At 40.7% G+C, this 20275-nt stretch overlaps 2 protein-coding genes and 1 pseudogene across 2 annotated transcripts in view; 1 reads left to right on the forward strand and 2 right to left on the reverse strand.

Annotated features, from left to right (window-relative positions):
* The window catches only part of LOC146618301 (solute carrier family 12 member 9), an 83032-nt gene extending 78660 nt beyond the window's left edge, over positions 1-4372 (reverse strand). The window contains exons 1-2 of the mRNA XM_085370775.1: positions 3830-4372; positions 906-1040 (exon numbers count right to left, since the gene is read on the reverse strand). Coding sequence (XP_085226901.1) covers positions 906-1040; positions 3830-4049 — 355 coding nt within the window. The 5' untranslated portion in view covers positions 4050-4372. The remainder of the gene's footprint in view (positions 1-905; positions 1041-3829) is intronic.
* Positions 4373-5346: 974 nt separating this feature from the next.
* Positions 5347-19546, reverse strand: LOC146618302 (uncharacterized). Its single transcript, XM_085371220.1, has 5 exons — positions 19303-19546; positions 18981-19111; positions 18662-18748; positions 7266-7409; positions 5347-6707 (listed from the first exon to the last, which is right to left on the reverse strand). The coding sequence occupies exons 1-5, from the start codon at positions 19313-19315 to the stop codon at positions 6525-6527; spliced, it is 558 nt and encodes a 185-aa protein (XP_085227346.1). The 5' UTR covers positions 19316-19546; the 3' UTR covers positions 5347-6524.
* Positions 11941-13732, forward strand: LOC146618303 (histone H1 pseudogene; annotated as a pseudogene).
* Positions 19547-20275: the final 729 nt, after the last annotated feature.

The raw sequence follows: 20275 nt of genomic DNA on the forward strand, positions 1-20275 counted from the left end.
GTACTCTGAGGAGCTGATGAACCAAGAAATAGAGAGAGAGAAGAGGATGGATGGAAAAAAGATGAATTAGGAAGTGCAGAGGATTAGTTAGGAGTTGTAAGGGCTGCTATGAAGAGGATGAAAAGTGGAAAGGCAGGTGGTTCAGATAACATAGCTGTGCAGGTATGGAAATGTTTAGGAGAGAGGGCAGTGGACTTTTTACCAGGTTGTTTCACACAATCGAGGAAAGTGAGAGAATGCCTGAGAAATGGAGATATACAGATATGTAGGGTGAACAGGTGAAGGGCAGAGCTGTAGCAGCTGCAGTATAAAGTTGATAAGCCATGCTATGAAGATGTAGGAAAGAGTTGTTGAAGCTAGGCTAAGAGGAATTTTGAATAATCTTGGAAATGCACCATTTAGAACCGTGGACATGGTCATGGTTGGAAGGCTGGATCCTCCCAAGTTTCCTCCTGCCAAGTCAGTGCCTCATCTAGGGTCATGGCACAAATAAAATGAGAGAAAATCCGAATTGGAATTGGAAAAGCAAAATTGCTAGAAGGCTTTATTAAGTTGCCCAGATACTACAAATGAACCAAAATCCATAGTGTTATTCTTTCACAGTTACCTTCAAGCAAAAATACTTAAAATGTAATCCTGGCTTATTTACACATTTTAGCATAAATGTGGCTATAATGGTTCTATTGGTCAGGACCCAAAATAAACATGATACTTTAAAGGTGTCTTTAGTACAAATAATCGCCAACCCTAGGTCCATTCAATGTCACTGACAAGTCTTGAACTGCACCAACATACAGATTATATTTGTTTAACTAGTTTTTGTTCTTTTAGTGCCTGCACCACTGGCACTGTTACAGTCGTATGCAGATGGCGTTTCTGTGTGTGTGTGTGTTTTAAGAGGATACAATAAGCTCCCCCGGCATCAAGGGCTCCATTGGTGGAGATGGCGCAGACAGACAGCACGGTCATACAGATGATGATGTAGGCCACAACATACATGGCAATAGCCTGGTAGAGCCCAGCCTGTCCCACTGCAAGTCCTAGTCAGAAAGCACAAACATGGTGAGATGAAGCACTAGAAACAATAGAGACCTAGAAAAATCTAGGATCTCTTTCTCAGACATGGTTTAATTTACCCTGCGGCACCTGAATCAGAAAACCCATAAATTACGAGCATGCAAGGAAAAAACAGATAAATTAATGAGGGCAAGATGAAAAGTTTTTTAAAAAATTCATACAAAAGTCAGTCTGTATGGGTGGGGGTGGCATAAGGGTATAAAAATTCTGCAATATCAGGCAGAACCATACCATGTAGTGATTTCAAAGTAATTAATAAAACCTTAAGTTGAATTCTGCAGCAAACAGGAAGCCAGTGAAAGTAAGTACCCTTTCAGCTGTGTGCAGCTATACGCAGGCAACACAGTGAGTTTAAATACTCAATGTGGGAAGAAATGAGGGCGCAGATACGTACTTAAGTAACTGTCGAGAATTGTTCAGATGTTGGTAACATCTGTAATCTGTACATAGAAAGTCTGACCTAAACTCTTGACTTGCTGGTTGAAATCGAGGTGTGGCTCATATTCCTAATGTGTTGCTTTGGGTCAGTTATCAGTCATCCAAGGTAGGGAGTGACACTGAGAAATATTACCCAGACTATAAAAAACAAAGACTTCAGTTTTATTTATTTTTTTGTCTTTTGTAAAGCCAGTAGACAAAATTCTCTTTGCTTGGAGATGAACCCCAGTAAGAAGTGAACCATCTTTGAAAAATACTTTTAAACATGAACTTCCCTCACTGAGCCACTAATCCTGTGCTCAACTGTCTGAAAGCAGAAGTTACCTATGTGGTGTTGCACTGGTGACACCACCAAATGTGGTATCGAAAATGTGAGCAATTTAGAGTAACATGATAATTCCCCCAAACAAGCAGCGGAACCATCATGAAAATGGCCTTTTGTACTGCAGAAACAAATTCATGCTTGCTTCAACTGTATGATGAACACATCTGCAAAACTCCTTCAGGAAATGAAAAATGAAAGCAGCTCTGTCTTCGGCTTAAAAAATGACTCATCAAAACATTCCAACCTCAGTGAAAGCGAAACTGGAATCACATGTTGGAAGAAAATTCCCACTTCTCACAATAGCATCTGTGGTTGGAATGGTTCCTGACAGAAAGAAATTCCGAGTTTTTACACAACAATAAGTATAACTAAAATTTCTGATATTCAAAAGCGAATGAATGTGCATCTAAATACATTTGGGACAGGATATTAAGCTCACTTTACACCATGCTAGACACACATTTACCACATTATCACTAGTTTCTGCTGTAACCTTTGAGAGGCATTAAAAGCACCATGGTTTCATACACTGTGACCACTACTGCTGTGGATCTCACATGATCTCCAAGGACCAGACCTACAATCTCTTTAAGAATGCAGCAGGCACGGTTAATGAATGCAGCTTTACTTTCTTGTCACTATTATCTTGTCAGTAGGGCATATTTTAGTCAAAGTCTTCATCCTTATCTGCGCCAGTTGTCAAGACTGATAAAATAGTAATTTCACATCCACAATGAAACCCCTAACAGTTCCTGTGCAAGGAGTCTGAAAACAGACACAACACTGTGTTTTCCCTGTGTGTGTGTGTGTTTTAGGAATCCTCACTGCACAGCAGCTGACGTCTCACGAGACTGAGGGAGGGGGACAGTAGTGGTGGTGGGGTGGGGAAAACAACTAACACAAGCAGCAATGCCCAGATATGAGGGGTTGTGATGAGAGAAAAGAGAAGGTGAAGTTAGATGTGACCTCTTTTAATGCTTTAAACACAGAAATAGGGGAAAGTGCATTAAATTATAAATATCTGCTTATTTTCATAGCAAGGTAAACAGTGGATGACCTCAGAGTGCTCCTTACTTAATATAGTATAGTCTATTTTTTATATTTGTCAAATATGTTGTTTTAGCATTATTGAGTATGGTAGGAGGTGTTAGCATACCTCCGATGAGATTGACCGCAGATGTTATCTGTCGTTTAATATTTGGAGACCATTTCACCTTCTTTTGCATCCTCTCTGCTTAAAAGGGGGGGGGGGGGGGGGGGGAGTCCTTCTCCCTAGTACCAATAGTTTTTCCTCTCGTGACTAAGGGCTAAATAGATTTGTAGCCCACTGTGATCTTCACTAGAATCTAGTCTTAACTGTAAGGGCACAATTCTTTGGTAGATTCATGGATATATAGAGAGAAATTCATCGTCTCAACTGGTCCACAAACAAGTACAACCTGTAGGATTTTAATCGGAGCAGAACACTCAGTTACACCTTCCCTCATTTAACAACACTGAGGGAAATTTTTACATCTACTCACTTTTGTATAACATTAAATTCCTGGCTATCTAAAGCTCTTTTTAGCAAATAAGCAAAGGCTGTACATCAGTGAGGTGGGAAAATCTCTCTTACGTCATTCATCCACAGAGGCAGGTTATATGAAAAACTATGTGAGACAGTTTGGGGTTTGAATATTTAAAAAAGCTATAGATGTTCCTCCTCGTGATATCAATGAATGAATGCCGTGCATACAGGTAATGGACATATGCTGTCACACCTGTACTGCAAAGCCGGAATGTCACGGAAGTGACATGTGACAGTGACAAGTAACGGAACATAACGGGATTTAACGTGAAAGTTTAAAAAAAAATGGGGGGGGGGGTCACAGTCGAGACATACACCCTCAACTTTGCTGAAAAGTGCACAACTTTAAAAATCTCTAAAGAGTTTGGCATCGCTCTTACCAAACAGGTGATTAGCGCACGTCCGTCTAAATGAGCACTCACCTATTCTGAGAAAGACTACCACGCTGAACATCGATAGCAAGGTAGGGATGACTACACCGAAGAAGGTGGAGAGTTTCTTCTGTTGCTTCTGCTGGGCAGCCCTCCGCCCTTGGCTGCCCGGGTTATGAACCGGGGCCTGCCGGCCCGCCTGTGACCGCAGCTCGGATTCATTGACGCTGGTAGAGAGGCGGTAGTGGAGGAGAGGAGTCCGCTCTGTCATGGTGAAACCTGCTCCCGGACTAGATTTCAAAACTTCATTAAAAAAAAGTGTCCCGGATAAATTTGAGCGATCAGACACCAGAGTTAAATTTTCAAGTCTGCCCGGTTCGTGGAATATCTTCGAGCGTACAAATGAGCGTATTCCAACCGTTTCAAAAACCGAAGCAAGTGTATCAGTGGCGAGTCCTCATCAAAAAGAATCAACTTTACCTACCTACATAGCAAAGCAGTGGTTATGTTAATAATAAAAAAAACTAAAATACAAATGCGTGTTAAACCTACATTTTAAAACGAGTAGGCCTTTCCTATAGCGTTATAATTCTGTTAAATGCCACATCAAGCGACTGTTGTATCGTAACATCTCATACAACTATATAGAAGAATGTCATGTGACACGGGAATGTCATTTTGTCTTAATAGCGGTGATTTCCGGTTAAAACTGCCACAGTAGAACACAGGGAACGTAATGAGAACGTAATGTAATTATGCCTAACTACCCCGGATGCAAACGGCAGGCAGGTGTATGAAGAGCTACCGTGTGGTTTTCATATGTGTGCGTGTCATATGAAGACCAACATGATTTTTTTTTTAATGCCAGCACAGACGACTATACAAATGTTTTATTTTGTAGGCAATGTGCACAACTTCCGGTTTTGTCCTGTGTTTTCAATCAGTGCAGCGTCTTGATTTTCTGATTTTCCAGCGCCCCTTGGTGCCTGCCTGTTGCCTTTGGTCATATGACCGGGTTGGCCAATCACAGCAGTCCATTTTTCCGGCCACCTGCTGCATCAGGTTAGCCAGTTATTACGCTTGTGAACCTGGATACCTTCAAGGTCTTACAATGTTACAATGCAAAGTTACCATTCTAAACTTGAAATTATGACAGAAAACATACTAAATGCAGGCTTATTGTTATTATTATATACTTTATTATTTTTTGAAATTGCCGAAGGCACACTGAACATTGATGAACACAGATCAGTCATGCTCCTTCAAAATTTTTACACTGTAATTTTAAAATATAATTTTTTTTAAAAAGCTATTACATTTTATAGCTTTTTTATGTTTTAAAAGTTCATTTAATATCAATAATTAAAGCGATCCACATAATACAGAGTGGTCCAACTGCTGCCACAGACAGTCCAAAGTCCTCCACAATAAATAAATAACAAAAAACAGAGTGTCTCTAGCAAAGTCTTTGATGGGCACTGCAATCATTCAGCAATAATTGGCTAGCGTATACATATATATATATATAAACTGAGCAGCACTTTTACATGTTTTAAATAAGCAAACACATACATACATTTTGTGCAGAATATATAGAAATAAGGCAGAATACCACATACTCTCTGCATCCATACACATCCATCTGTTATTTATTAACATGAGACATGAGTGCAGTCATTATGATCACTTTTGTTGTAGAATACAAAATTCTCATAAACTTAATCAATTCCTTGCACTCCAGGCCAAGTACACAGAGTTGGGAGCCATCCACAGGTGGTGACGGTGATGAACAATATCTGATGCATATTGACACACAATACGATTAATGCAACCTCATACCTACAGAGGGTGCTACAGTCACAGTTTCTGTTGCACTTTGCCATAACAAGTATGAGCACACAGACAGACTTTGTTCATTTGTAGGTAGCTAGTCATTACACAGATTCCCTTGCATGATTCATCTGTGGGCCAGGAGAGTAAATAGCACTTTAGTCAGATTTCCTCATCTTAAAAGCCAATTTGAATTTTCCTGGCACAGTTGGTTGCGCAATATATCTTTGTAAAGGCAAACAGTGGGCTTTTAGATCTAAAGCACACTGCCACCACCACTATCAACTCTACTATCAGTCACTGTCGGCTCCTTCACTTAAATCCATGTGATTCAAGGTGAATGGAATGTCTTAATATTAGTCATGCATGGCAATCTGTTGATGTGTCAGTTGCTTGGCTCCAAACTTGAGTACACTCTCACATTTCCCAACTTAGTTGGATGATCTGAGCATATTGACTGCAGTGATCCCTAAACATTTTCTCATGCCAGCATGAGGTCCAAACTTCAATTTATCCACTATTGTGATTTAGGATTAAATATCTGCAGAACTAAAGGCAGCCTTAGTAAGCTGTGTGTTCTTCTTCAAATGCAAAGCAGTGTATAAAAAATTATACCTGGTCAGTTCCAGCTTGTTATCACGGTGATGTTGAGCATGTTATTAGGCTTTATGCTAGCACTTGTCTCCATGCACCGATGTAGGTTTCTCTTTCACTTGTACAATTAGAGTCTTTAAAAACTGCTCTTGTTGCCTTTTGGAAACTTTTCTGCAGAAGCATTTCCTCCATATGAGGTTTACATCTTCCATTTGCACTCAGAGCACTCGCAGATTGTTACCTTTAAACATCCTTCCATTCAATGCAAATGTCACAATGTTCCAACTCCCAGTCTTTTCTTCCTGGGTCCTCTCAGCGTACTTCATTCACATCTTCGATCAGGATCAGATTCCTTCCTTTTACTAAGTGAAACTTGTGGACACTCCTTAGCAAAGAGCTCAAGTTTTCCTTTGAGTAGCTGTTTGGAGCCAGCCAGCACTTTTTTCAGTGTGGTTTCATTTGAGCAGTGCTGCACTACCGAAGGAGACGCTGTCACCAGACCACTCTGTAAGTAAGAAGAACTCAGTTAAGCATTCATTGGCTTTTTTTTTTTCAGAAAAACTACAAACATTTCTATATAAAGGCTGCTGATAGCATGCATGTGTCCAAATCTATATGTAAAATTTGTGTCATCTATAAGACGCAGTATGTTGAAAAATTAAAGATGGTTTCATTGGGTCTCATCATAAAAGCAACACCAAGGGCACCTCAGGTGTTACATGAAACAAGTGAGTTTCTTCAATTAATTAGATGAAGTCAAGTATTTTTTTACATGGTGTCCCCTTTGTACTCATTCTCTAAATATTCCTGTTTTTTCTCTGTCTTTTCCAAGGGTATATGTTGTCAAGTAGTTTGAATTCTCCGTATTTGTAACAAACTATATACACAGCCTACACTCACTGGCCACTTCATTTGTTCCTTACTAGTACCAGGTTGGACGCCCTTCTCCTCCCTGCCTTAATTCTTTGTGGCATAGATTCAAGAAGGTGCAGGTCCTTATTTGACTTTTATCGCCTTAAAAATTTGCACAACATTTAGGAAAAGTAGTGTTATGATGCATTACCTGAAGGTTATTTTTGACAAGTATCAGATAATTGCGGACAATAGCACGCAGGTCAACCAAGCAGCTCTGATTTGTTTTAGCCTGCTCTAAACCGTCGTGTAACATTTGGAGGGATGCCAGTACGTCAGCATGCTTCTCCTGGAGCTTGAAAAAAAAACAAACACAAACACAAAAACGATTACAACTTTGCTATCGGTTACAATCCCAACATACGTGACGGTATCGTGGTCCCATTAATGTTCAACAATACAAATAGAGCATATCAACATATGCTGACATCCAGATGACCTGTTTTTAGGGGAAAATAGTAAAGCTTTGTATGTGAAACTTATACTGGAATCAGCAAACTGAAAGATCGTTTGAAGCCTGAGTTGTAATGTTGCAGCCTCAGTTTTACAAATCAAAATATTAAACAGAAAAAATCCTTAAAACAATCATTTCAGTAATGCTGGAAAAATATCATGCCTTATAAATTTGCAGTGCCACCTTCTTTCAGGTCTATCTGTCCACTTAATGCATGTTATTACTTCCTATCATTCCCACAGTGAAGTTCAGATTGGGCAATATGTGTTTACTAAAGGCCTACAGTTGTCTGCACCATCATGCACGCCAGCATCTTAATGTTGGCAATGTGAACTTTGGATTGTGTCCATTTCTGATGAATTTCATTCAGGACTTGAAAAGGAATTAAGTTCAGTAGAATTTCACTCATTATTCATATCATCATGTCCCCATGTACGATATGAATAAATGAACATGAATGATGCAAAGTTTATTTTTAGATGCTTCTTCCATGCCATACCTCTCACTCATAGGCGAACAGCAGCAGGCAGTCTGAGCGGGGTCATGCTAAATTCTTTCCTTCCAAAGTCTTTATCAGATTTATCTTAGCTGTTATGGCCTTTGTTTCTCTTTCGAGAGTTTTGAACTGCACATTTTAGTCAGTCTTACAGCTGATGTGAAGTTATCGCAGTTCAGTGAATCTCATTTGATAAGAAATGATTAAAATGTTTGTTGTTGGCTTTTTCAATGATTTTTTATTAAAGCATTTTACTTTTAATCACTTTTGATATTTAGTAATATATCTGCAGACCTAATATTAATTCCAACAATCAGGTGTGTTTTGTGTTTAGAACAAATTGTCAGCACGTCCGCATTCTTATTGTTAGCAGTGTTTGCAGGGGCTTATGCAAGGAGACATGACTGGGCCTCCCAGGTGCCTACCTATTGATGCAGTTGGGCTACAGTACTGCTAGTCTTACAATGCACAGTGCCATTCGCTGATAGCACAGGACCAGTGATTAGGGATGGGTATCGAAAACCGATTCTTGTTGAGAACCGGTTCCCACTGTTTCAATTCCTTGGAATTGTTTGCCATTTTTGCAAACGATTCCCTTATCGATTCCAGTCGCCCCGAATGATGTCACCACGTTGCGGAGCGTCATTTACCTGGCAGGAAACATGGCGGCTCAAATGCTCAAAAGTTTGATTATACTGATTATACGGATGCCAACAGGGCAACTTGCAATACTTGCAAAGTAGATATTTCATTTAAGGGAGGAAACACTACGAATATGCAAAAGCATTTGCTCACAAAACACGTTGTTAGATTTGTATTGTTGATTGTCATTTATGCTTAGAAATATTTACTTATATATGCTTAGAGTTTTGTAATTAGTTGTAGATTGGTAGAGGTTTTGATCCTTGATAGTCTGCAAACTTTGTGTGTATTAGACAGCACTTTGGGAGCATGAGAGGTCATACCGTGTCTTATTATTTTATGGTAGGATTAACGTAGTTGCGTCTGTTCTAGTCTAAGTGCTCTTTGTTTAGATGAACTGCAGGACTTCCTCACCGTGTTATCTAGGATGAACCATCTAGGGTGAGGGGGAGGCTACCCTCTTCCTGACCAAGGATGTTTGACCCTTTGATCAGCAGTCCACACACACACACACACACACACACACACACACACACACACACAGGCAAGGTACTCTTTGTGTATGTAGACGTCATATGTTAATGAACTTATGCATATTCATGTAACCTCAATAAAAGGACAGTGTATGGGAGAACGGACGAGAGCTACTGGGGTCAAGCGAAGGAACGGCGCTCTGTCTGGTTCTCTCCCGTGCACGAGTAACATGAAGAACTTTGCCTATTTGTGTCTTGCTTAGCAGTGTAATTATATTGTCTTCAACGTTCCAGCGAATAGGTTCAAGCTACAAACCTAACATTAATTGGTCCTTCGATGCCGGATCCCTGGGATCGCGTTCACCGAGGGGGGGGAGGCACGCTGAAAGACTGACGTCAGCCAGGAAGTTCCTGTGGATTCGCTGTCTGTCTTTCTCCTCGATGAATGGCGATCGGCGGGATTCAGGCTGATATTACACGCTAAGCAACGCCAAGTAAGTTTAAAGAGGCCGACTCTATAACCGTGTCGTTGTGCAGTCTCCGCCATTTTGTGAGGTGTTGAGAAGTTCGCTGCTTTGTGGAGCGATAACTGGGTTAGTGTCCCGAAAAAGAAGTTTTGGTTAAATCGCCCAAGGGTCCCAAGCGTCCGGTGAGTGTCCGGTTTTAAAATCGCCCTGGGTGTGTGTCCCGAGCGTCCCTTCATTGGGTTTTGTCGCGCGAGTGGGTGAGCGTCCCACAACTGGGTTAGGGTCCCGAGCGGTCCGGTGTGAGTCCGGAGTAGGCCTATTTTGTGTTGTTGTCATTGTTGTCGTCGTCGTCGTTTTTGTTGTTGTTGTTGTTGTGTGAGTGTGTGCGGAGCAGAACACGTGGTCTGTAACACCGACTGTTGTTGTTATCATGGGTTTCTAAGCAACCAAGAGTGAGTTAGAGGGAGAAAGACGTTTGTGCTGGACTTTGCTCCTGGCAGCACAAAGTATTTATGTATAAAAGAGAGAGAGCGAAGGCTCCACAGCTGCGTGGGTGCACGCGAATGCGGTCGCGCGGGTTTCACGCGGACCTGAGCCGTGCGGTTAATCGCAGGCTTATAAATGGAAGAGATTCAAATGTTAGAAGTTTTCAGAAAACACACCAGCCTTGGAGAGCTGTGGAGAAGGCCAGCCCACATCAGCAGCACTTAAGATATGCTCTAGTGAATGGCTTTCCCCCCACCCCTTGCTGACACAATGTTTATTCTTTAGCTTGCCCTGATCGACAGCAGCCTGTGTGCCAGACCATAGATTTAATTGAGGTGGATAGTTGTTAAAAGTAATCTACATTAAGCTTGTGGTTGCTTAAATTCAGTACAATGACATGTGAGGTGAAGTGATATAGATAAATATTTAAACTCATGAAGTGCATAGAGGCACTTGACCTGTGTGGAAGACTGTCGTCTTATTATGAGCCATTGTTGAGATATAGAGCACATCTGTGAAAACAACTAATATGCTCAACCCTGTATGAAACATCTAAAAATACATGATGGAGAAGCTGTGTTGAATATGTAAGTGTAAGACTTTGCCACTGTGGGCAGAGCATGCAACTACTGTGTGATGTCGCGTTGCAGTTTTGTTTTTGTTTTTTGAGCTGATGAGCAAGCTACACATTATCAGATCAAGAGCTGTCTGAGAACTACTCAAAGAGAGGGAAACAGAGAGTGTGCAGCGTTTCCATGAGCAGTTTTTCTGCACCTTGACTCGTGTGTGTGTGTGTGTAGCATCAGCATCATGTTTTTGTTTATTTGTTTTGTTGGATTAAAAATAATTAAATAAACTGGTGATCATGCTTATGGATCACCATGGCACATATCTCCAGCCATATGGTTTATTTATGCAGATGAAAAAGTGAGTGTGAATGTGTCTGACATCACAGTGTTTTTGTGCACTGTGCAAAAGTGATTGCCTCTGATTGTGAGTGAGAGCGGTGATTTTGCAGACCACCAGCTATTGTGAAGAAAAAAAAAAAAAGAGTGAAAAAGAGACAAATTACTACATTGTAGACGAAGAGAAATAATCATAGGAAAAAGGTTTTGTGTTGATCAGCCGAAAAACAACTACAATGTCATTTTCTGCTTTTAAGAAAGGATTGTTCACACAAACACAGACAGAGAGAGAGAGAGAGAGAGAGATGTGTGTTGATTAAGCAGTGATGATAATAATGAACATGTTTTAGTTTGTCACTTTCAGGTGAAAAGCAGACCTGAATCAATTTTCCACATGCAACAGTCGGAAAAAAGTTATAGTTTAACATCATTGGAAACATGCAGGCCAAGTTTCTGGCTGACTTATTTACAGTGCCATGTGTTTCTCAACCTCACAAGCGAGCTCACTCCTCCCTGAAGACAAGGAATGCAGCTCCAAAGCAATAACATGATAAAGAGACAGCATCAAGTCCTGAGCAAAAAAGTCCCAACAAGCAGCAGCAATGTGGATAAACAGCAGCAGAAGAAGAAAGCAAACCCATCTTCCTGTCTGATTGGATGAATTCCACGGAAGGGCGAGCAAGATGGTGGCGTGAAGAATAGTTTTTGTTTGAGTTCTCAGCACGAGACACTTATTTGACGTCTTTCTGGCTTTCGGGACTTTTTTGGAGATCAGCGCGCTAAGCTTGCTGGATCTGAGGCCAGGTTCTGCGGTGGTAGCATGTTGAAATGCTCAAAAAGGACTGAGTGACTCGGGCAAGCCACATGCAGCTAGCATGCTGACATGAAAGAAATGGACCCTTCATGATGCGTTCAACGTGCCAGCGCTGTGGTGGGAAAGGCTCCATCATAAACACGCCCTGCGCCGAGGTTCAGGCCAAGAAGAAGAAGACGATGACTTCCAAGCCCAAGAAGGTCGGCCTCAGCGTGGGCGAGCTGATTGTGAAAGCCGTGGCCGCTCTCAAGAAGGCTCTGGCTGCCGGAGGCTACGATGTGGACAAGAACAAGGCCCGTGTCAAGACCGCCATCAAGAGTCTGGTGGCGAAGGGCACTCTGGTGCAGACCAAGGGCACCGGGGCCTCCGGATCCTTCAAGATGAACAGGGTTACTGAGACCAAAGCTAAGACGCCCGCCGCGGCCAAAGCCAAGAAACCGGCAGCAGCTGCTAAGAAGTCGCCCAAGAAGGCAGCAGCAGCACTTCAGCTACTAGACAGGACAAAGCTGAAGGAGAACTGCCGGGACTGTTGAAGTGGGAGAGGACAACAGAGTGAGAAGACTAGGTGAGAACACATAGGAATTATTTAATGTGGGAAATCAAAATTTGGGTTAGCAAACCTGGGGAAAAGAAAACTGACTGCTTAAGTTGGAAAATTGAGACGGAGTCTGAAACATTGCGAAAATAGAAACATATACAAAATCACACACACACAAGCAGAACATGCATTAACCCTACTAACAATTCCAAACACAAAATGACTCATGAAGACTCATAGCACATTAGTTAAGAAATGATTAAATAATAGCAGAGAAATGTGTAGGAAAGGCAGCTTTAAGAACATGCTCTGCTGGAGATGCAGCTCCACAGACATGCATTAGACCTGCCTAATAACACAAACCCATGCAATGAAAATTAGCTTGTTATCTTTCATCAGTGTTAAAATAGTGTCAATTTAGCAGACACTTGTTATTAAATACTGAATTTATCCAATGCAAAAAATTGACTCTCCAGGTTGCAGGACAACAGTTTAACTTTTGTGGGAAAAAAGATCCTGGTTTGACCAACCAGTGATCAGACAATAAATTTAGTTGTTAAAATGGTAAATTGGGAGAAGCTTCCTGCTTGATTGAGGCAGCACATGTAATTTACTGTATGAGGGAAATTGTCTTTTGTGATACTATTTTGAACATGCTTTTCTGTCGTCCTGTCAACTTAGTGGGTTAATAGCTGATATGCAAATTAGTTGATCGGTTTTAGATTAATGAAAGGTGATTGAATTCTAGCACGAGTGAATGAGATGTGTTGGAGTTTGTTGTGTGTTGAGTAGAGACTCTAAAACACTGAGTTTCCTGTTTTGATGTGCGAGTGAATCCTGTATTTAGATACACAACTCTGAATACGTCAGAACAGACTGTTTTGTGAAGTGCATGACAGCATGTCACATGTTTTATGATGAAGGGAAAAAGGAAAAATTGAATAAAATAGATCTGTGGCTTAAATGAGTGAAGAGCACAGACCGGGTGATTAAACTCATAGCTAATATGACATTAGGGTTATGTTGTGTGTTGTGCAGCTGATGGTTGGTTTGGAGTGAATCTAGCTGATGATTTTTCTTTTGTTGTGAAGTTGAGCCTGCCGATTAGTATGATGGTATGATAAACCATGCTAATGGTATGATTTACCCTCCTGAGATGAGGAGCTTGTGTCATGACTTAACAAGGCCTTTTTATTTTGATACTTTCACAGTGCACTGAGAGTTTGGTTTGATAATCTCTGTTATTTTTTATTTTTCATTTTTGAACAAGCACTGATTTTTGCTTGTGAATTTCTTTTCTTTGAGCAGATCTGCAAGTCGGGAATTAAAAGCGTTACACGTCGTCAAGAAAATTGTGCAAGTGAGTTTCTCCACATTTAAAATGGGTTCAGGAGAAAGCCACTTATTTGGGACAATTAGGAAATGAGAGTCCCCCCCAAAAAGGATTCAACGAGGAAATCCAGTCTAAATTATTTTTCTTTTTGAAATAACGTCGTTTTGCTGAGCGTGGAAACGAATGCGATGATAATTTCCACAATTAGCAAAAGAAGGAACCACTGAGTGAATGAGTAAGACTTTTAAAATAACTGACTGACTGAACATGATTGTGTGAAGTTAACCCCCACCTGACAAAGGTGCAGATGAACCCATGTGTTTCCTTTTACAGGAGCAGAAAGATGACAGCAACACTCGAGGTTGCATGATGATTTAACCTTTTAAATGCCATTTTCTGTGTCTGTGCATTTATCAGGTGTGTTATTCATAGGCTTGTGTTGCTCACAGAGATAACTGTGACAAAGTATGCATACGCCTGCGCAAGCGCTAATATTTGCATTTTCTTTTCTTACAGCATGCCAGTTCTTCATGTGAATTGATGATGCGATTTATACCAGGACAACTGGTTGATGTTTTTTCCTACTACAGGATTTCTGGGTTTATGTGTGAGGAAAACTGTGTTTACAGGTTATGAGTGGTGATGCTGTTGCATTGTGTTGATGGGAAAATGTGAAGGTTACTTTGATAATGTGAATAACATGTGTGAAATTTCCTGTGTTGAGAACTGGTGTTACTTCTTTCCACAGCTATAGATGGCTAACTTTATGGTCTTTTTATGGCACCTCTGGAACCCGTTGACCTGTGTCTGACCTCCGTCTGACCACAGTCAATGTGTATTGCTAATGTTTGTTTCTTTGAGAATGCTGTAGTAGATTCAGCTGAAGCGGACAAGTGACATGGGTAAAACAAATAAGAGATTACGGTATTTATGGAATAGTTTATTATGGGCTCATTTGCTGGCCACTTTTGAACCCATAATAATAATATATGAGTGGAGTGACTTTGCTTAAGAGAAGTCACTGATTACATTAATGTTAACAGAGTACATGGGATAATCCATGTCTGAGGTGAATTAGGGTAATAGTTGTAGTTACTGATTTGAGAAAACCTGCACATGACACTTGTCTTGCTGATGTTGAATGCTTATTACTCTTATGATACAATTGTTTACAGGTATGAAGTTTGATTTCACTTCCAGATTTTGCTTTCCAGGCCGTGATGGTGTGTATGCAGGCTCCTGGGAGAGCCAGGTGTTAAGCAAACTTAATATGCAACACACGCTAACATCTTTTATTGCAGGGTTACGGAGCTACTCCAGAGGAGATGCCCTGATGTTGCCTGGGACATGATCTAGCTAATCTTTTTCTTTAAGACAGGGATCCAGGTTTGGTGAGTTGACGCATGGGAATGTCCATGCGTCAAGAGGTGGAGTGCAAGGATTAACATTAAACAATGTTTACTATTATTGTTGCAGTGATTTGTGTGATTAGCCGTTTTATTTACAAATATTAAACCTATGCAAGTGGTGCATCCATGTTCAGATGAGGCTTTGATGGCCTATAAGTGAAGTTCACTGAACTAAAGAATGTGGTTTGATGATTGTTGACATACTCTCCAAATAGTTTGTCTTCCTAGCAAGGAAATACAGGTGCAGCAGTAATCTCCTGAGAAATCTTCAGAGACCCAGTGAGAAGCGTGAACCATTCCAGGCATAGCTGACAGCCAGGCAGTGGTTGAGGTCAAAGATCAAGCTGGTTGGGGCCCATCATGAAATCAGACCTTGGAGCCACAGCAAGGACCATGAAACTGCCTGCAAAATAGAGGAGAGGATCGTCCACAAGATGGGAGAGAGGCTTCAGGAGGATCAGAGATCATCTTCAGCACAGCAGACATCACACAGAGAGCTGTGCTACTAAGCTTCCAGGAAATCAAGAGGAGACTTCCCACAGCAAGATTTTAAATACAATGAAAGATTCAATATTGACGCTGAGGAAGACGACTAAGGTGTACGACGTGCTCTGCCTTAAACCTTCAGCAGCGTTGGAACATAAACACTCAGGGGATGAGGAGCGTGCCAAGCTCCATCGACAGCGTAGAAGGAGTTCGAGGATGACATCATGATTCTGTGAAAAGCACAGGAACCAGAAGCTATGGTGGTGATAACAGCAGTTTCCTATGAACATCACCTAACGCTGTGCCACTGTACTGTGCATACGATGACACTCTGAAGGCTGCTGGGATCATAATAGCAGTAAGACAACCCTGCACCCTTTCCACAGAGGTGTTTTCTGCAGAGTATGGACAATGAAGGACAATGAAGGAGTCATAAATATCCCCCTCACAGGACGAAGGCCTGAAGTGAGGTAATGGGAGGCCATAAAACTAGAGTGCTGAGAGGTCTGCAGCTTTGGAAATAGCTGAGAACCATGTTGACAAACAACAAAACCAACTGGTATGTTTGAATGTCTATTCTACATACATTTGGACTCTGGTCCTATGGACAACGATGGAAACAACTGGAAGAGACATTCATGACGCCCTGCAGAACTCAAACCACTCTGCAGAGAGGCATGTGATGTGCACACCTGGAGGAAGCATTACCAAGCTGAGATGTTTTTGAAAATGTTACTTTTTTAGTTTCACTATTAAATTAACAATTTCTTTGGTTGCTCGTAAGATGCAGTTTGCCATGAGATGAGCTCAATGAATGGGGTAACTGCTAATACATTTATTAAACTGTGTAACTTTTACAGTAATTTAGGGTGATTTGACATATGCTGAGTAAAAAAATGTTTACATTGAAACTGTCAGACATGAGGTATGCATAACTGGGAACTTTTCAGGCATAAAGGTCAAAAAGGGGGGAAATGTTAGATTTGTATTGTTGATTGTCATTTATGCTTAGAAATATTTACTTATATATGCTTAGAGTTTTGTAATTAGTTGTAGATTGGTAGAGGTTTTGATCCTTGATAGTCTGCAAACTTTGTGTGTATTAGACAGCACTTTGGGAGCATGAGAGGTCATACCGTGTCTTATTATTTTATGGTAGGATTAACGTAGTTGCGTCTGTTCTAGTCTAAGTGCTCTTTGTTTAGATGAACTGCAGGACTTCCTCACCGTGTTATCTAGGATGAACCATCTAGGGTGAGGGGGAGGCTACCCTCTTCCTGACCAAGGATGTTTGACCCTTTGATCAGCAGTCCACACACACACACACACACACACACACACACACACACACACACACACACACACAGGCAAGGTACTCTTTGTGTATGTAGACGTCATATGTTAATGAACTTATGCATATTCATGTAACCTCAATAAAAGGACAGTGTATGGGAGAACGGACGAGAGCTACTGGGGTCAAGCGAAGGAACGGCGCTCTGTCTGGTTCTCTCCCGTGCACGAGTAACATGAAGAACTTTGCCTATTTGTGTCTTGCTTAGCAGTGTAATTATATTGTCTTCAACGTTCCAGCGAATAGGTTCAAGCTACAAACCTAACACACGTGATAACCTTAAATGAATGTCGTGTTTTTTAATTCCGCTCCGGACTCGTGAATCTCAACCCAGCAGCAGCGGTAACGTTTGCACATCCTCTCCCGTTAATATGGCAGGTAAATAATCAACTAATAGTGCATATTATGTTAGCGCGATCTGCCTTATTACAAAACCTGCCATTACTGTGCGTTTAGGTGACCATGATGAGAGAGACAGACAGAGTCTGGCTGGCTCAGATGCTGGCAGTTCTCACTGCAGTCTACCGGCAGCGTCTCAGGCCAGGATAGACGAATGTCACCGAGCAGTGACTAAGTTTGTGGTAAAAGGCTTGAACCCATTTGCCACAGCAGATGATTTTCAGTAAGTGAATGTGTTTAATTGTAGGCAGGGACATTACTGGATATTCTTGTGTAATTGCTACTGAATAATTTATGTTATACTTTATTATTGCTACAGAAGAATATTTATTTTATTATTTTACATTTACAATTTATTTTCCTGAGGACCCTGTGACACCCCATTGAAGAGCTGTAGGCTGTGGATCTCTTAAGATCTCACTGTTGGGTTTGTAAGGCCATGTTACTCCTAAATTTCTATCTTGTTCAAAGAGAAGATATAAAACAAAGTTCTAAGCTAATCAACCTTAGTGTTCTTTTAAAAAAAAAATAAGAGAATCGATAAAGAATCAAATCGTTAAACAGAATCGAAAATGGAATCGGAATCGTGAAAATCTTATCAATACCCATCCCTACCAGTGATAGACTATAACTTAAAATACACACTTCACAGAATTGCTGCTTGATGTCCTTAAACATGTCACTTCGTTGCTCGTTGTTTTGCAGATTTTCAAATATATAATCTATAAATCTATGGGCAGAGTCAGGGCAGAGTGTATATACAGTAAAAATCTATTATAGTTACCAGTAACAACACTGACAATGCTGTCAGACCGGAATAGCAGCAGATTTTGGCGAGTGCAACGTAGTGGGAGTATATTACTTCCATGGAAGTCTGTGCAGTATGTGCCAGAACTTTTTCTGTCTAGTTTTGTGCATGTGACACAACTGACTGTGATCCACTACATTATATCTCTTCTAAACCTCTTCTAAGCCCTTGAGACAGCCTTAAAAACACAAGCTGTTACTGAACTTTTTAACAAAGTAGAAATTGCTGTTTGAACAGAAGACAAGAATGCTGCTTTGTTTAATTGTCTTCTGTATTCTTGGTGAAGCTTATTGCAGTTAACTAACTGAAAAAAAAGTTTAAAAGTAAGAAATAACTGAAGTTAGACTGTACACTTGCAGACAAAATAAAATGAGACTTGGTCAGTGGCCACTGACGCATACATTTACTGAGAGTAGGATGTCTGGTAGCCTACTCTTATATTTGTTGACAAACTGTTTTTGCTAAACATACTTCGGTTGTACTTACAGTTTTATTATTCCATTCTGCGGGTCGTATTGCGGTACATAGCCGTACTGAAGAGGGCAGCTTCTCTGAGACGCTGCACTTGAGTACCTGAGTACATCAACAACAGCACATTATCCATGCAGTCATGAAAATGACTCACTTTGTTAAACAAAAAGAGTCAAGATCTTTCAATAAAAATTCAAAATAAATATATAAATAAATGTTATAATTGTGCCTCCTAAAATGTGTACATTTAAAAACTGCTTATCAGCATCCCCACATTTACATTGTTTTAATGTTACTTTGGTAGATTGATAAAATGCAGAAATCATTTCCTCACCTGCTTTTTAAATCTATTCATCAGTTCATCCCTAACACATTTTTTGCAGAACTGCAAAGACAGTGATGTTGCATGAACTTCAGGTCGGTGGGTAAAAATCATTCCTGTCAGCAGCAGCAGCAGCAGAAGTCCTGGAGGAGCACACAACGGAGATGACTGACGAGCCATCTACCTCATTCATGCAACAGCAGACACAATTTAACCTATCTGTGTTTGTTTCATTATATCTCCTCCCCTCTTTTAGTTACCACTCTAAGTAACTATGAGTCTCACTGTCGTTTTATCTCCTCCTCTTCTCTGCGAGTACAAGCAGCATACTTACTGCTATGCGCCATAACCCGCTCCTGGACGCATGGTTTCCTTAACTATGGTTCCTCAACCTCCATTCTTCTTCTTTTTGTTGCCATAAAAATTAGGGCATATGTTCAGAAATCATTTCGTATTAATCATATAGTCTCTTTTCAGTCTACAAAGCTCCAGCAGAGTCCCAGAAATACTGGCATCAAGATTCCATTCAGCTATTTTCTCTTTCACTTGTTCACCGCAATAAAGCGTGTATTGAGAGGGGCTCGTGGCTTTGCTGTGACCTTTAGAGAAAGAAGTCTGTGTATTTGACTTAGCCCGAAGTTAATATTTGACTCTGGTTCAGTGCAAATAAGACCAGAGAGGCACCACATAGACCCAGACTATAGTAACCAGTTATGACACCATGATGCAGACATATGGAACTCATAATGAAATACTGTAGTTAATTTCGCTCTTATAGTGCTCTGTTTTGGGTCATAAGGCACTAGGCTAGAGAAGGCTTTTGTGACAACAACATTGTTTCAACTGCTGCTTTTGGCACATCCAGTAATGGTCAAGCCATGTTCATTGCTCATAGAGGAATCCAGTTTGTTTTGGATCACCATCATAGAAAGAAAAGATACCAAAATAAAAGTGATGAAACCATTGGAGGAGACCCTCTCCAGAACAGACATGCATGCTATATGGGTAAAGCAAGCAAGCTGAGGTTTCCCCATGAATGCACTTTACATTCAAGTGGCATTCTTTGAATGTTTCCTGCAAGGGTGTGGCACAGGAGACAGAAAATACAGCAAGCTACTTTCAGCAGCTCCCATATTCACATGAGGTCACCACAACAAGAAACTCCACTCCCCATCTTTTATTTGTTTTTTACACCATATGCCTTTCCTTACACAACCCCAAAGGGATTTGTGTCTCCTGCTGTGAATCTTTTGTTTATTAAATGATTGTGTAAACCATTACACCAGAAACACAGACAAGAAAATTCA

This window comes from Diplotaxodon limnothrissa, linkage group LG14 (assembly GCF_057381915.1).
Source record: "Diplotaxodon limnothrissa isolate DT_005_m linkage group LG14, D_limnothrissa_male_GT1.1, whole genome shotgun sequence".
Taxonomy (NCBI): domain Eukaryota; kingdom Metazoa; phylum Chordata; class Actinopteri; order Cichliformes; family Cichlidae; genus Diplotaxodon; species Diplotaxodon limnothrissa.

What these genes read in the sequence shown, in the direction of transcription:
- LOC146618302 (XM_085371220.1), bottom strand. An exon ending in CAGAATGGAATAATAAAACT is followed by an intron (nt 7,410 to 18,661) that starts GTAAGTACAACC and finishes TTTTTTTTCAAG; the next exon opens with CTCCAGGAGAAGCATGCTGA. An exon ending in TTGTCAAAAATAACCTTCAG is followed by an intron (nt 6,708 to 7,265) that starts GTAATGCATCAT and finishes TCTTACTTACAG; the next exon opens with AGTGGTCTGGTGACAGCGTC.